Here is a 13,806-nt window from a genome sequence, read left to right on the forward strand (position 1 = left end):
AGCTGTGGCAGGAAAGATGGAAAGAAGTAGGCAGAAATGACAGAGAGTCTGGAAACAGCAATGATGGGACTTATAATAGAGTTTATGTTCCACACTTTCGAGTCAAAGAAAAGCCATGGGTTTTAATCTTTTATATATAATGAGCCCATTAGATAAATAGGGCTAAAACAGGCTCTTGTGTGTGTTATGACTGAGTGGAAACTGCTATTCCTAGACCCCAAGGTACAAGAGAACAGGACATTCAGTTAGTACTACTTCCCTCTTGAAACGCGAGCAGGTGGTTCCCTTCCTCCTGCATGCCAGCCTGCAGGGGGGCTCAAAGACAGGGGACTATTTCACCAGGTGAAACCTGAAAACTGACTACGAGATTGAAAGGTATTTTTATAGACTCACTCTATAAATGTCGCCATGTGGTTTAAAAGCCGTAAGCATGGATGTCAGCTCTCCTGCCCTTTTGTCCAGGTTCAGGCAGGGAGCACTGTACAGTAAGAAAGAGAACCACTGTGGGAAAAGCATTTCCCTGAAAGTCCCTTTTGCCTGGGTCTGTGCTAGGCACTGGCAATCATGGAATAGGACCTAGCAAAGCCCGAAAGTATTCCATTGCAAGTAGAAAAACAGAGCTTAATAATTAAAATTATAGCAATAAAAATACAAAACAAATAACTGTGTTTATGACTTGAGGTGTATACTCACAAAAATGATCCTGGACGCTTGAGTACTCTTTTATATTATTTGATTTGAGGAAAAATGAAAAAGTAAAACTGGAATCCTTGTGTAGAACTATGTATGATATTTTCTGCTAAGAAAGGTATTAGCTGAACCTACCTCAAAAGTCATTTCGAGAAGGTTTTTGGGAATCTGCATGACTCCCGTGTCTCCTAGCTCTCCCGATACACAGATCCAGGGGTTCGATGTGATGATTGCATTGCTCAGCTTTTTGATGGGGATGATCACTGACCTATATGGAATCACTGAAAGAACAATGCTGAAATTAATTAAAAATCACAATAACATTCTCCTGATAATAAGGGCAATATATATTAATGGCTCTGTTGGCTTTCACAGATAGTTTGCTCGTTATAGATCAAGATGTACTTAAACAAAAAGATAGGATCACCTCTTCCAGTCTAGAAAGATGAGGTCCAGTTTATAAATCACAAGTCCCAACACTTGTGATGGCTTCCATGGCGTGTATATCACCAGGTATGCCTGGCGTGCAGAGTATCACCATGGTGATATACATAACCTCTACATTTACAAAAAACAATCCCAGCCTTAACACCAGAACTGACTGCTATATAGAATTTTCATTGTTTTAACGTTTTAAATTTTGTTCTAAAATCAAGTATACAAATGAGCATGGTTCCTGATACGGTTTCATATGTAAAAGGGGGTGAATGACTTCTTGGACACTATCCCCTTGTCGCTAATCTTCTCGGGCAATGTTTCAGAACGTTCCTATCACAATTTTACAGCACGTTACGCAAAGCCAAGAGTAATAAACAATGCCATTCTGGACCTAACATAAAGTCTATAAACCACAATTTGGAAAGCTATTGAGGCCACTCAGGTACAAGAGGAGCCTTGGGGAAAGAATCAAGACGTAGAAAGAAATCTGTGTGTAACGTTTTCCTTCTGAAGGCTCTTCAAACGGCACACCGCTAGATGTCACTGTCCTATCACTGTCTTTTGCCCAAAAGGCTAATTAGACGTTGCACACTCACTCCATTCTCTTTTAAAAACAGGGATAGCTCAAACACACTGGTGCATTTTTATCTCTCAGAGTCATGCTTCTTTTTGTTTTTTTGTTAAAGCAGGGTAGAATCAATTTTTGTTGGTATCCTTGGGATTTCTGCTCCTTTAGTCATAAGAACGGGTATTCGAAGCCCTCTTTGAAAGATCTACACATATATTGCACAAGGCGCCCAGATACAACCTCAGAAAATGAGATCATGGTTCAATGCACTCTTAGATGAAGAAAGTGAAAGGGATAAATGGTTCATTTCCCTAATTTTACGTAAACGACTTTCTTTATGTTGGGTGAATAACCTCCCTTTCTGTCTTTTCATTTTGGCTGAAGGAAAGGAAAATGTCAGAGGAAAGGCCATACTTTCATGGTTTAGTAAACAGCAGAATCAAATGGGTTTTGAAACTGAAAGCAGAAGAGGTTAGTGCAAGACATTATTTTAGGTGCCAGAGGCTCCTCTCATTCCTTTCACTGAGAGGGTTAGAAAAGCTACAAAAAAAAAAAAAAAAAAAAAAAGAGGGTTTAGGGTCAGCAGTTCCGTGGCTGCAAAGGGACCACAGATACACAACAGTGATTACATAAAGTATAAAAGGAGTAATATTATTAAACTTAAAATATTTTTTTCATGAAGCTCTCAATTCCTCGAACAGTTACTTACATGAAATCTACAGATAAAAGTAGGATCTTAGGAGTCCTAGCTACCTCTATTTCTTCTCTTTTAAAACTGTACATAACATCTTAGCTTCTTTTTTTTAAAAAAAGATTTATTTATTTTTTGAGAGAAAAAGAGAGAGAGAGAGAGGGGAAGGTGGGGGAGGGGCAGAGGGAGAGGGAGAGAATCTCGAGCAGACTCCCCACTGAGTGGGGAGCCCAACACAGGGCTTGATGTCACAACCCTGAGATCATGACCTGAGCTGCAATCAAGAGCTGGGCACTTACCCGACTGAGCCACCCAGGTGCCCCCAACACCTTAGCTTCTTCCACAGGAATGTACTAAACTGACAGTTTACATACTAACGGATAGCTGACAGATACTACCGCTTGGCCCAATACCCAGTTCAGCTCCATTTTTCCTTGTCTGCTTCTACCAGAGCCTAGAAAGCCAAAACCTACAAATTTTGGCCAGTGAAATGTTATATTTACTGGGATTTCTTAGAAAATCCTGTTTTTCTAGCACAGGTTCTGCCCTTTCCTCCTTGGCACTCCTTCCTTCTTCTTGCTAGAAGGTGGACTGAGAATACCATCTTGTGACCATGAGGTAATCACATACTGACGACTATCTAGGAAGAGAGGGACAAAGACCCCGGGTCCATGAACGTACTATGGAATATCTTGAAACTTCTCATTATATAAGAAATATGAAACACCTATTTGTTTAAAGCACTGTTTTCCAAGTTTCTGATTCTTGCAGCAAAACACAATTCCTAACTGATACAAGTAAAAATTCTCCAAAGTGGGGAAGGGGAGCCGCTGTACATAAGAATCGGTACCGATGAATGGAATAAATACTATAATTTGACTTTCTATCAAAAACACATCTCCGGTCAGCATTTCCTCCTACTCTACAGACATACATTTTTCAGTAAGGTTTCGAAGTCTTTCTGAATCATTAAAGTGTAATGATGTTCACAGTTCTATACGTTTATTATGGTATGCTGAATTTAAAAATTTTATGTATTTTACATAAGATACTGGACCATTTATTTATTTATTTTTTTAAGTAAGCTTTAGGCCCAACATGGGGCTTGAACTCATGACCCTGCGATCAAAAGTCACATGCTCCACTGACTGAGCCAGTCAGGCATCCCTAATGAAACATTCTTTTTAACATCCATCTCATTTCCTACTGCAGACTGGGCTTCATGGGAAGCAGATGAAGTCAGAAGTCAACATGCAAGATGTTGCTCCTGGGATCACCACGTGGCTGAGAGAGAAGCTGAGCTGTGATGCAGTCACAGTGATCCCACAGTGAAGTTCTGAACAGCCCTATGATAATCCTAGGATGCTGGCTGGCCCTGCTAAGAGGGATCACCTTGGGGGGTGGTGGGGAAGGGTAGTTTGTTCTGGTGAGGCACTTCCCACAGGGGCTGACAGCTGACGGCTGCTTTCCCGCAGCACTCCCAGCTGCTGGGGTACAACCTTCATTCCTAAATAGAGGTCTGGGGCCCGCCTCACTCCCAAATAGTGTCTATCTCGCTGTATTATAGTATACTTCAATTTTAAAAATATAAACTCTTATTCCATTAGTCGCCTGAGCAACTCTTCACTTAATAGCCAGTTCTCCAGACTTACTGATAGTGGTGAACACACTGGTGAAGCAGAAGTAGTCAACCGCATTGAGGGAAAGAAGATGGTAAAGAAACTGCTCTCTTTCTTCTTCACAGCGTAGAAAAGCATAACGCTTATAAAGCTTCCTAGGATTGGGTAAGACAAGCACAAAATAATAGTATATTTTTCATGCTTTTCGTAATGTCTTGCACTAAAAATAAACACCTTCACTTAGTCAAAGCCAAATACTTTAATTTTACTTTTAGGACTCAGTCCTAAGAATGTAATACGAAATACGGGCAAGGTTTAATCACAGACGTCCACTAAAATGTTATTTGTAAAAGGAAAAGTATATCATGGTATACGCATACATCGAAATACTATGTGAGCATTGAAAATAAAGTTTAAAAAGTTTTTAACAACAATGAAACTACTAAAAATAATAAGTAATTTTTATTAAGCACTTACATTTAAGCACTTTTCCAAGTGTTTTATAGTTATTAATACTTTTAATCCTCATGATTACCCTATGAAGTAAGTCTACTAGCATTCAAAAAGTAAATAGTAAAGGCAGTATGTGAACAAAGGCATTCAGTCTTCAGAGCTTAAACTCTTATGATATACTGAAATGTTTATAATACACTAAGCTAAAAAAACGATGATACTACTGGGGAGTCTGGACGGCTCAGTTGGAAGAGCACGCAACTCTTGATCTTGGGGTTGTGCGTTTGAGCCCCAAGTTGGGTGTAGAGATTACTTAAAAATAAAATATTAAAAAAAAAAAAGGATGATACTGAATTGTAAATACAGTATAACCTTAACTAAGAGAGTATGCATAGAAAAAGTAAGTAAAAAGTAAAAGAAAGTATAGAAAACATGTGAAATAATTGGTATTTATCTTTATGTAGTGGGATTTTTTTTTTAAAAGCTGTACACCCAACATGGGGCTCGAACTCGTGACCCAAGATCAAGGGTTGCATGCTCTACCAACTGAGCCAACCCGGTGTGCAACTACATCTGTGTATGTACGTACATATGTATTTATAAAACTCTGTGCGACATATGGGGCTTGAACTCATGACCCTGAGATCAAGAGTCACACGGCTCTACTTACAAAGCCAGCCAGGCACCCCCAGGCACCCAACCTTTATGTAGCACTTTATGTACTTCGGCCACAGTGGCCATGAATGATTTATAATGGGCAGCAATGGGTAAGGACAGCTAGTTTCAGAGAACAAGATTAGGTTCACAGGCTATACCTCACTTTGCATTCTTTATCAAACCTACTCTTTGGACATTAAGACTCATCTTAAAATGCTCCAGGGGGTAAGTAGCCCAATGATGATGTGTACAAATGCAAAACTACAAAAAGCATTGCTATCAAGATGAGATTCCAACACAGGGCCGAGTTTGAGATCTTTGTTGAATTTTTTGCCTAGCTTTGCTCTAGAGACCTAAGTCCTCAGACTTTAAATTAGCTCTAACAATATATATTACATAGATGATGCATTTTAGCTAAGAGGGTTTCTTGATGGAGTAAAGGGAAACCTTTTAAAAGAGTTAACAATTAAGTAACATGCACTTGATTGCTTTCCTGGCTCTGAACTATTGGATGTAATAAGCACTGGCAAGACTCTCAGAAAAAACCTGTTAATGCAGACTTTTTTTTTTTTTTTTTTGCTACTTCAGGTTTTTTTTTTTTTTTTTTAAAGATTTTATTTATTCATTTGACAGAGACAGAGGCAGCCAGCGAGAGAGAGAACACAAGCAGGGGGAGTGGGAGAGGAAGAAGCAGGCTCCCAGCGGAGGAGCCTGACGTGGGGCTCGATCCCAGAACGCCGGGATCACGCCCTGAGCCGAAGGCAGACGCTTAACGACTGAGCCACCCAGGCGCCCCTACTTCAGGTTTTGTAGTGATCTTTACAATATGATATAAGGTTTACATAAATTCAACCTATCTTTTGGATGTTACTGTCAGCCTGTGTGGACTAGTTAGCTTTTTTTTCTGGTTGAGAACAGAGCAACTTGGCCTTTGGCTGCCAAGTCTGGTGTATCCTCCCAGGTAAAATCAAATACTACGTCAAACCACGGAGCTTCCAAAGCACATGCCTGTTAGAAAGGAAGAACACAGTGCATAGGAATCAGCAGTTCACGCTGAAGAAGCCAGTCTGCCAGCTTATGCAGTCTGCTTTGCAGACACACAGGTCACAGCAGCAGAAATGTCTAAGAGGCTGTCTCTTACTTGGTGAGCAGCTGGTTGGAGAGCAACTGCTTGAGATGCTGGGACAAGAGCTTCTTTTCTAGAGATAGTCTTATCCACGCTCGAGCTCGTCCGACGTCCGTCTTGATCTCACTCATGTTCTGAATATGCCTACAGAACAGGAGCAACAGCAAAGATGTAGATCCTAAGAATAACCTTGAGCTGGAAAAGAACTAAAGCATTACAGCACTTTGCACAGAACACTTCCTTCATACTTAGAAGTGTGAATGGGTAATACGCACTTTATGTTGACTGAACCGTTCAAAGGTTCCATCTGAATCATGAATTCAGTCCCACATCAGAATCACCATTACAACACATGCACACAGGCAACACCCTCAGATAAAGCAGTTAACACTTGCTTATTCTTTCATTCTTGTTCTTCAGCCTCATGGTTACCTACAACCTGGCGGCTGGTTATGCCTGACCCTCAGGAAAATAAAAGTAATAAAACACGCTGAATATTTAAGTTTTGTTTTTTTTTTAAAGATTTTATTTATTTATTCGACAGAGATAGAGACAGCCAGCGAGAGAGGGAACACAAGCAGGGGGGAGTGGGAGAGGAAGAAGCAGGCTCACAGTGGAGGAGCCTGATGTGGGGCTCGATCCCATAACGCCAGGATCATGCCCTGAGCTGAAGGCAGACGCTTAACCGCTGTGCCACCCAGGCACCCTAAGTTTTTATTCAAAATAATTGGTCTAGTTTGACTATCTGTCACAACTTTAATCCACTGAATTATTTTTCAAATAGTTTCTGGACAACATATGAAAAATATGAAATCTTACTTTCCATGGCACTTGAAGATTGTCTTTTTTTTTTTCTACTTGTAAATTGAAAATTCTTAAGCATTTAAAAGACTCTGAAAATTGTGTGGCCACAAAAGAAATCATATGGCCAAACCCCAACAGAATGTTACATGTATGTATAGATTAATATTCAGTGTAAAAGTCAGTGCTATACCCAGAAGGACTGAGTTTATCTTACCTTTTTTTTTTTTTTTTTTAAGATTTTATTTATTTATCTTAGAGAGAAAGCGTGAGCACGCACATGAGCACAAGCAGGGGGAGCCGCAGGCAGAGGGAAAGGGAGAAAGAAGCAGACTCCCCGCCTAGCAGAGAGCCCAACATGGGGCTGGATCCCAGGACCCTGGGATCATGACCAAGCCAAAGGCAGACACTTAACCTGTTGAGCCACCCAGGCACCCCCGAGTTTATCTTCCTAAATGATCTTTCCCCTATTGGGCAGGAAGGGCAAGCCTAAGGAGCAGGGTAATTATAAAGCCACCACAGTGAGTCACTAAAAAGTCTTTGTGATTGTGACCCACCACTCCTTCCTCTGATTTTTTTTTTTTAATGTCCAGAATGACTCATCCTAGCTGTAATAAATATTACAACGAACTCTTTTCTCTAATGATTCTAAGAATTCAGAATAAGGAATATCCTCCCTGTAAAATACAGACATATTCTCTTCCTTTTAAAACATATTTTATTTTTAAGTAATCTCTACATCCAACCTGGGACTCAAACTCATAACCCTGAGATCAAGAGTCGCATGCCTCACTAACAGAGCCAGCTATACGCCCCTCTCTCTTTTATCCTTCCCCTTTCCCTTTCTCCTTCCCTTCCTCTCTTAATCCCTGGGTCTGAAGATTTAGGCCCTCAAGCGTCAGTGCTGATATGTGATCAAAGACTCTTGATAAACGAGATGTAAAGCACTGTATCACACTACAGACACACTGATGAGGTGGCTTAAAAACAAGGCAGAATGAGGAGCTAAAAGAAAATTCTGTTGCCATTTTTGTAGAGCTTATCCAATCTCACCTCATTTCTAAGAATTTTTTCAATTTATGACACACTGATTTTATCTTTAAAGGGCTCATACTAGCATACATGGTCATGATCGGAGAAAGCTGTTGTCAGGCAAGCTGCCTCTTAGACCCTGGTTCTTACTGATGGTGCTGGAAGTGGGGGGACACTTGATAACCCAACCTGGCACCTCCAGCATGAGCCTATGAAGCAGCACTGGCTCTTCCTCTCCCTGCTGACATTTCCCAAATGATGACATAGCTGACTAAAAGCAACGAAGGGAAAATGCTCAGGCATTTACCACGTAAGAGTTCAGTGGTATTTATAAGGTACCTGTGAGTGCAGTGCCAAGTCAGAGCTCACATAATTGAGGAATACCAAGTTGATTCCAAGCGTATTCACTGAAAATGAAGGTATACTAGCTCTGATAAGCATTAATGTTGTATAATCTTTTCCTCAGTATTCTTTCTACTCTAAAACAGTAAAATCGGGGCATGGGCGGCTCGGTTGGGTGAACATCTGACTCTTGATTTCGGCTCGGGTCATGATCTTAGGTCCTGAGATCGAGCCCTGTGTTGGCTCTGCGCTGGCTGGGTATGAAGCCTGTTTAGGATTCTCTCTCTCCCTCTGTCCCTCCCCCTTACCTCTCTCTCCCTCAAAATAAATAAGTAAATAAATAAAAAAATTAAAAAACAAAAACAAAAACCCACCAGTAAAACCTACTGAAATAAGCTTTATGTTGGCCTTAAGCAAGTTATCTGAAGACATGGTAGGTAAGAATGACAAAGTGAAAAATAATTATAATTTGAAAAAATAATCCATATTTAAGAAAAATGAGGACTGGAATACATAACGTGCAGTCTATGTTAGGTAGCAATCAGCATTCCCATTATAAAATTACTTACACTAGGTTTTTTTTTTTTTTTTTGGAAAGAGGAATGGGAGTTGGGAGATGAGGCCTCCAGACTCTTTTCCTCAAGCTCATCTGATTCCCTGGCTCCAGGAAAGTAACTATCTAAAATACTGGCTCCTGAATATAATTCCTTTGTTCCAGAACCTTCAAAAACTCACAGGATACAGTCTGAACTGTGCAGGCTCACATTTAAGACTCACTACCCCTCAGCCTCAACATATCTTCCTATTTAAAAAAATTCCATTCCAGACAGCTGACTCATAAGACTTTGCATTCCATTACCTGAAGTACTTTCTTCTCATTTCCCTATTTGATTCTATTCGTGTCTGAGATCTCAGCTTCTTCTAAACACTTTTCCATGACCACGACAGCCTTCCATGACCTCTTCGATTTACGAAATCCTATAGTCTAATCTGAATCTGCCATGTACTGCTTATCACTTTTATCATTCTCTCTTGGCATACATTTTTCTCAGCTTGTAAAAGCTCCCTGGGAAAAGCAGTCGACTATTCCTTAGCAGCCCTGCAGCCTTCTTTGTACCCTATAGGGCTTAGCACATAATAGGAGCTCAAAAACTCTGTTGCTTTGTAAATCTCTATCTAACTTTATGCTTTAAAACAATTTTTATTTGTTGTATTATTTATTTTTTTTTTAAGATTTTATTTATTTATTCGACAGAGATAGAGACAGCCAGCGAGAGAGGGAACACAAGCAGGGGGAGTGGGAGAGGAAGAAGCAGGCTCATAACGGAGGAGCCTGATGTGGGGCTCGATCCCATAACGCCAGGATCACGCCCTGAGCCGAAGGCAGACGCTTAACTGCTGTGCCACCCAGGTGACCCTGTTGTGTTATTAAACTGTAATCCAAATCTATTAAAAATCTGCTGTGCAGTTATACCATCTGAATCTGCTTTTAACTGGAATAATTTATTATAGGTAACTATAATAGAATTCAGCATAATATTATACAAGTATTACTTCCAAAATAGAGCCTGTTAATTCACACAAAAGCATATATGGCATGGCTTAAATAATTTATTTACTTGATTTATTTCTAACACAATAAATATTATTCTAGAGATGTCATCCATTTTCTACCACTTTTTCCCACACTCACGTTCTTGGAGAAGGTCCCCTTCCACAGACCCAGAACACACAACTCTACTTACCACCATGACCTGTGGCCCCATGATCCTAATCCTTTAGCTAGAATGGACTGAATAAGAGGAACATGCCTGATCTAAACTGAGCTCGCTAGAATTAGTATACTGGAAGAAAACCAAGTTAGTTTTTGTTGAATGCTAAAAATAAGAAACAATGTTAAAGCCAGGGCTTGGGCAAGCATGTGCATAGTAAAACAGAAAGAAAAGGGGAAGGGAGGTGTGGGAAGGGGAGGGGAAGAGCAGATGTGAAGGGAGAAACAGCGATGATTTGCTTCCAGTGAGACAGTGAGAGTCATCTGTGACAAGACTGTTAGCAGCCACAGTTTCTGTTCTTGGATTCTGGAAGACACCCTCATATATCTCCAATAAATCCATCCCTTCTTAGTGAAGCTGGTTTGAATGGGCTTCTGTTCCCTAAAACCAAATGATATCTAAGAGTGGCAGTACCTCTAAATTTGAATCCACATTTCCTAAATCCAAACCAGTACCTACTTCACACTATGTATCATTAGCAAAACCCAGGATCATTCATTCATTCATTCATTCACTCACTTAAACCTGCTATTATTTGTTTGAGAAATTAAGGATTAGCTGACTTTAAGTTCATGTTCTATACAGACATAAAAATTCCTCGAAATATTCCTTCCAGGGTAACGAAATCAATCATAATAACTATTTAATTTTAGGGTAAAGTCAGATGCTCATAAGCACATATGTATACATTATTATTAAAAAGATAAATGAACTAGCTGGTTTAGCGTCAAGTAATTTATTCGCATCTCTAGAAGATGGAATTTTCTAGGATTTACTCAGACACCCTGCTCCTTTGTTTAGCTAGACGCGGATCACAGCGCTCATGGTCTCCTTGGTCATGCACTGCCCACTGCCCTCCTCAACAGCAGTTACATCATCACGGAGAGTCCAAGTCTGTTGGAATAGTTAGAGGACACGTACAGGGCTACTCTGGAAAGAAACTGGTAATACTGGTAATACCATGGTAATCTCTTTTAAATGTCGATAATCTGTCCCCAGCCTTTCTCTATGCAACAAAAAATCATTCTAAAACTGACAGTTTGGTGATACTTGGCATCTACGAAGGTCTTGGGGAGTTGTCTAAGATACTAAGACAAAGGGGAAAGCCTTTAGATGTACCTGTCCTGGACTCAAAGAGAAGCAATCTGGTGCCAAGACTCTTGACAACTTTAAGGACTCAAAGTGCCAATGTCTTTTTGCCTCAAGAGATAAACCTGGAAAGATGGGAGGTACCAACAGAGACATGTGCGCAACAGCGAACAGAGACTCAAGATAGGTATACTATTCTTGGAAAATAAGTTTTTTCTTTAACTGTCTAGACTGAAAGGAATCAAGGTTTATTTTTGTTTATTTTTATTTTTTTTTAAAGATTTTATTTATTTGAGAGGGACAGAGACAGCGACTGCGACAGTGACAGGGATAGCAAGAGAGAGAAAAGGGAGAAACAGGCTTGCTGCTGAGCAGGAAGCCCGACGTGGGGCTCGATCCCAGAATCCCAGGATCATAACCTGAGCCGCAGGAAGGGCCTTAACTGACTGAACCACCCAGGAGCCCCTAGAAATCAAGGTTTAGAATATTACTTGGGTGTTTTTCTTTAAGGAAAAACAACTGTATCAGCCATCCAGGTAATGATTAGGGACTAAAATGAAGCACTCGTCAAGAACCTGAAAACAGGGTAACAATCCTGTCCGCTGAGAGTAAAGCTCTAAAATAAATATATCTTGAATAAGAACAACATGTATAAAATGTCATCTTAAAGGGGCAGAATGGAAGCAAAGAAAAGGGAGAGACAACCATGGGCAGTGTTTTCTTCAGGGCTTCCTGAGATGATAGCAGTCCCAGGAGCATGAGGACGACTAGCATAGAGCTGGGTGGTTAGGCTTCCACATCTCTGCTTCTGAAGACAGCAAGGAGTCTTCTGATTTTTATCTAGCTTCCAGGCAAAGAATATACGTATTGGTGAAAGAGTATCAAGTCATCTGGTTAGGGAAATAATGTTTTGGTTTCACTGGCTTCCTGTGACCCTCTCCTTAGCTGGTCATAGATGTGATCAGAGCTGACAGATGACCGAACTCCAGCCCATTGTTTTTACATCTCTCTTAGGTATTTGAAGTATTACATCTTGGTCAGTAGGATTCAGTGTCTTAGAATCTGACTACATTTTGGTTTACTCATTATTTGGTTTCTGAGCTCATAAAGCTGAAGAGACTCCAGCATATGGACTACGAAGACCTCAAAGGAGTGCTGCTATGTTTGCCAAAAGAAACTGGGAAGTCATACCCATCAGAATGGCTACTGTCAAAAAACCCCAGAAAATAACAAGTACGGGTGAGGAGGTGGGGAAATTGGAATCCTTATGCATCGCTGGTAGGAATATAAAATCGTACAGCCACTGTGGAAAAAGTATGGTGGTTCTTCAAAAAATTAAACATGGAATTACCATATGATCAAGTAATTCCACTTCTGGGTATGTGCCCAAAAGAAGAGATATGTACCCACATTCACAGTATTCACAATAGCCAATAGGTGGAAACAACCCAAATGTCTACCAATAGATAAATGAATAAACAAAATGTATATATATAAAGTGTATATATGTAAGATGGAATCCTTACTTAAAAAAGGAAGGAAATTCTGACACATGCTACGACATGGATAAACATTACAAACATCTGATAATGAACATTTCAAAAAGTCACTTAGTCTTAACTAAGTAAAACAACCCAGAAGCAAAAAGCATGGTTCCACTTAAATGAGGTACCTAGAATAGTGAAATTCACAGAGACAGAAAATTAAATAGTGGGTACCAGGGGCTGGGGGAGAAGGAAGAATGGGGAATTATTTATTGTTCAATGTGCAGAAAGCTTCATTTTGGGATGACAAGAGTTCTGGAGATGGACAGTGGTGATGGTTCCACAACAATGTGAATACACTTAATGGTGGGTTTATGCTATATATATATATATATATATATATATATATATATATATATATAAAACATATATAAAATTATTATATATGTATTTTTTCTTAAACAATTTTAATTCCAGTATTAACATACAGTGTTGTATTAATTTCAGGTGTACGATATAGTGATTCAGCAATTCTATACATTACTCAGTGCTCATAAAGATCAGTGTCCTCTTAAACCCCTTCACCTGTTTCACCCATCCTCTCACCCACCTCTCCTCTGGTAACCATCTATTCTCTACAGTTGAGTCTAGCTTCTTTGGCTTGTGTCTTTTTTTCCCCCCCTTTGTTCATTTGTTTTGTTTCTTAAATTCAGCATGTAAGTGAAATCCTATGGTATTTGTCTTCCTCTATTTCGCTTAGCATTATAATCTCTAGCTCCATCCTTATTGTTGCAAATGGCAAGGTTTAATTTTTTTATCATTACCACAATTTTTAAAAAAGGGCCATGTGGGTGGCTTAGTCAGTTAAGCATCTAACTCTTGATTTCGTTTGGGGTCATGATCTCAGGGTTCTGGTATCAAGCCCTACACAGAGTTCCCTGCTCAGCGGGGAGTCTGCTTGCCTTCGTCTCCCTCTGCTGCTCCCCCGCTCACACGTGTGCTTGCTCTCTCTCTCTCACAATAAATAATCTTAAAAAAAAAAAA

General features: G+C 39.9%; 1 protein-coding gene across 5 annotated transcripts in view; it reads right to left on the reverse strand.

Moving 5' to 3' along the window:
• Positions 1–13,806, reverse strand: part of DENND5B (DENN domain containing 5B) — a 186,329-nt gene that overhangs the window by 13,501 nt on the left and 159,022 nt on the right. For all 5 annotated transcript variants that reach the window (XR_006782314.2, XM_087855756.1, XM_087855755.1 and 2 more), the window contains 3 exons: positions 6,258–6,386; positions 4,040–4,161; positions 826–971 (listed from right to left, as the gene is read on the reverse strand). Coding sequence is in view for 4 of the 5 variants with exons in the window: in XM_087855756.1 (XP_087711882.1) it covers positions 826–971; positions 4,040–4,161; positions 6,258–6,386 (397 nt within the window). In the remaining variant the exon portion in view is untranslated. The remainder of the gene's footprint in view (positions 1–825; positions 972–4,039; positions 4,162–6,257; positions 6,387–13,806) is intronic.

The sequence above is a fragment of the Ursus americanus genome, chromosome 25 (genome assembly GCF_024610735.1).
Source record: "Ursus americanus isolate L20-20 chromosome 25, mUrsAme1.1.p, whole genome shotgun sequence".
In the NCBI taxonomy this organism is placed as follows: domain Eukaryota; kingdom Metazoa; phylum Chordata; class Mammalia; order Carnivora; family Ursidae; genus Ursus; species Ursus americanus.